Source organism: Mastomys coucha, unplaced genomic scaffold (assembly GCF_008632895.1).
Source record: "Mastomys coucha isolate ucsf_1 unplaced genomic scaffold, UCSF_Mcou_1 pScaffold12, whole genome shotgun sequence".
In the NCBI taxonomy this organism is placed as follows: Eukaryota; Metazoa; Chordata; class Mammalia; order Rodentia; family Muridae; genus Mastomys; species Mastomys coucha.
The window spans coordinates 33,891,177-33,894,179 of NW_022196894.1; the positions used below are offsets into that span (position 1 = coordinate 33,891,177).

The window sequence follows — 3,003 nt, forward strand, 5'->3', positions numbered from 1 at the left end:
CCTGTGTTTTTGGTGATTCTGTTTTCTGACTTCTATGTTGGGAGAAAACTTGGCATATAGTATGCTAAAGGAAAAGAAATTCAGATTGGCTTTAGAAAATATGAACTGTATGGTCCCCATATCTCTGCTGTGTTACAACCTACTTTGTGAATTACACTAAGCTTCCTCCTTTAAAAGAAAAATAACTAATCCTAAGTACCATTGAGAAAACACTCCCAGTGGTGTTTGGGCATGAACCTGGGACTGAGATCATCTGGATAAGAATTGCCATTTTTTTTCTTTATCAAAACAATAAAGGTTTTTTGCTCTACAGTACATATTGTATCAAATATTATACCAAGTGCTAATAACCAAATTTACCACTACAGATGTCACTCTGATGAGCATTACACAAAAAGTGTGTGTACATGATGTACTTATGTGTGCTTGTGTGTGTGATCACACTGACTTCTTATGATAGGTCTGAAGAAAGCTTTCTGTATTCACAAGCTATAGCAAAGTAACTATCCTGTCATCCAATGGACTTGGGGTTCTTCTACTTTCAAGTGTCTTTATTAAAGACCAGTGGTGAAAATGAAGCTACAATTGGGGCAACAGGAAAAAATTGCATCGGTACTTGAGGGAGGGCCATGTCTAACCTTAATGAAGTAATTTTTTCCAGCAACGACTTGAACTTTATATTCAACAGCTTCGAATTTTTCATATTTCTCATTGGTTTTCTCTTCAAGCTGTGGTCTGACCTTATGAGGAGAAAGTGAGAGATGATGTTAGGGAAGTGTTGACTCAGTTTACCTGAGTGGCAAATCTGGGAACCTGGTCCTGAGAGAGTCCTCAGAGATGCTGATGAGTCTCTGCTGCCTGTTGAGGTCTCTAATCCCAGAACTTGGAAGCCTGAGGCAGGAGAATGTTATTCAAGAGCAACTTGATGTATATTGAAAGTTCCAGGCCAGTTGGGGCTACCAAATGAATCCTGCCTCAAAAATAAAAACACACAGACCCAAACATGCACACAGTCACACACACACACACACACACACACACACACACACACACACACACACACAAATAAAAGCAAAGAAAAAACAATATAGTAATGACTTGCAATGATGTGTGCCAATAGTGTGTCTATATTTGATCAGTTTACAAAGTAAATGACACTTAGTGGAGATTTTCTCTGGCTCCTTCAGATCACTCTAGGGATACAATGACCCACTCCAGCCTGACACTGTGTGGGGACCCAACTAATCATAATCTTGGAGGAGTAGATTTTCCTGACTGAATTTTTTGTCTTAACAAGGGCTTTCTGTATTATCTACACTGTGGTATTCTTTAAGGGTAATTATTGCTGTGATCAAGAAAATGGTGCTTCAATATACAGGTTTCTGCCTGCTTCTCTGCCTCCCAACACTTAGTGTTAGTTGTCCCCTCAGGCTGTCTCCTGCAAGACAGGACAGATGAGTGACATCTGGGAGCTGAGCCACACCCCTGTACCTGTTCACCTGACAGTAAAGGGGTTGGCAACAGTGCCTAATTTCCTTTTTGGTCTTAAACCTGTTATCTTGAAAGAGTCATTAGATAAGTTTTATTTTATAATATTCCCTAGGTATCTTGATTTTCTCTAAACAGTTAATTTGAGGGAGAAGAGCTGGTTTCTTTCAGTGCTGTATTTAGCTTTAACAGTTTGTAGCCTGGTGATTAAAACCTAAGACATACTCAGGAAATGTCCCTATGTAATGGTTCATAGCTATTCATCTTTCCCAGGGATTTAATCCTGAGGCCCTGGCTTCCACAGAGAAGGCAAGTTTGCTGCATTCCTTCCCTCTGGTTCCTGCAAAGCTCCCCAGGGTACTGAACCTGGGCTGTGGGAAAGGACAGATTGGTTTCTTATCAGGACAACTCTTAAGCATTTTGAGTCTTGTTTTCATCATCTAAACATAGGATGGAATGTATCCTTGCCTGCCTGGGGCTTAGAAGGTCAACTGAGAGGTGGGACAGAAATCAAGGGTTTTAAAACAGCAAAGCTCCTTCGAGGGTGAGATGACCTTGCTGATATCTATGTCTCCTTCTGCTTGTCTGAAGATGCAAGAAAACATTTCTAAATAAATTTTATCATTGAAGATGTGGTAGACAGATGTTGTCATTAGCATGATAAGCCCCTTCAGTAGCTTCCTAACTTAAAATTTATGTGCTCAATGCATGTTTTATGTATATATGAACTCCTCAAAGAAGTAATGAGAATATTATGTTCAAAAATTATCCTCACCAGCAGGATGACACACTCGGTAGTCTTTGTTGCTTGGGAGGCTAGAGGCAGAAGGTTTATCTAAACCTAAGTGGTGGACCACTTGGAGAAATAGCAAGACCTCCATTTCAAAAGAACAGTTATTCTAGATAATCAGATGTTGTTCAACTATTAAAAATCATGAAAATCTACAGTAATTTTTTGTTTCATATAACTGTTTTTTTTTTTTTGGTTTTTTGTTTTGTTTCTTTCTTGTTTTGTTTTGTTTGTGTTTTTGTTTTTGTTTTGTTTTGTTTTTGTCTCCCTATACAGCCCTGGATCCTAGAACATTTCTGTGGAATTTATATCAGTCAACGTAAGTATCAACTGTACCTCATCTGGTTTGGAACTTTTTGAAAAACTTTTTATACATAGTATTTTAGTTAGTCCTTTTAGCTCTTTCTTCTTATTGTGAAATTGAAGGCTTTTCCTTGGCATCCTATTTAAGACCCGAGATCCTCCAAGCTTTCTAGGATGCCTGGTAATCGGACCCTACAGGAAAGTGAAGTTGTGAATAGGAGTGCCCCTACTCCCAGGGACTGGAAGAAATGTGGACATGTAGGCCTGTCCAGCCCTCTTTAGTCAGATCAGTATTTTATCTAGTTCGACAGTTGACTCGTGCACATTTAAGGTTGAAAACATCAACTTCATGCAACAATTGTAATGAAGGTATAAAAATTTAATATTCCTCAAAAATAAAATGCTCCAAGATATTTATTGAA

The 3,003-nt window shown here is 38.6% G+C and overlaps 1 protein-coding gene across 1 annotated transcript in view; it reads right to left on the bottom strand.

Moving 5' to 3' along the window:
• The window catches only part of LOC116086396 (stefin-3-like), a 4,910-nt gene that overhangs the window by 1,006 nt on the left and 901 nt on the right, over nucleotides 1-3,003 (bottom strand). Inside the window, exon 2 of the mRNA XM_031364683.1 lies at nucleotides 639-740. Within this exon, the coding sequence (XP_031220543.1) occupies nucleotides 639-740 (102 nt within the window). The remainder of the gene's footprint in view (nucleotides 1-638; nucleotides 741-3,003) is intronic.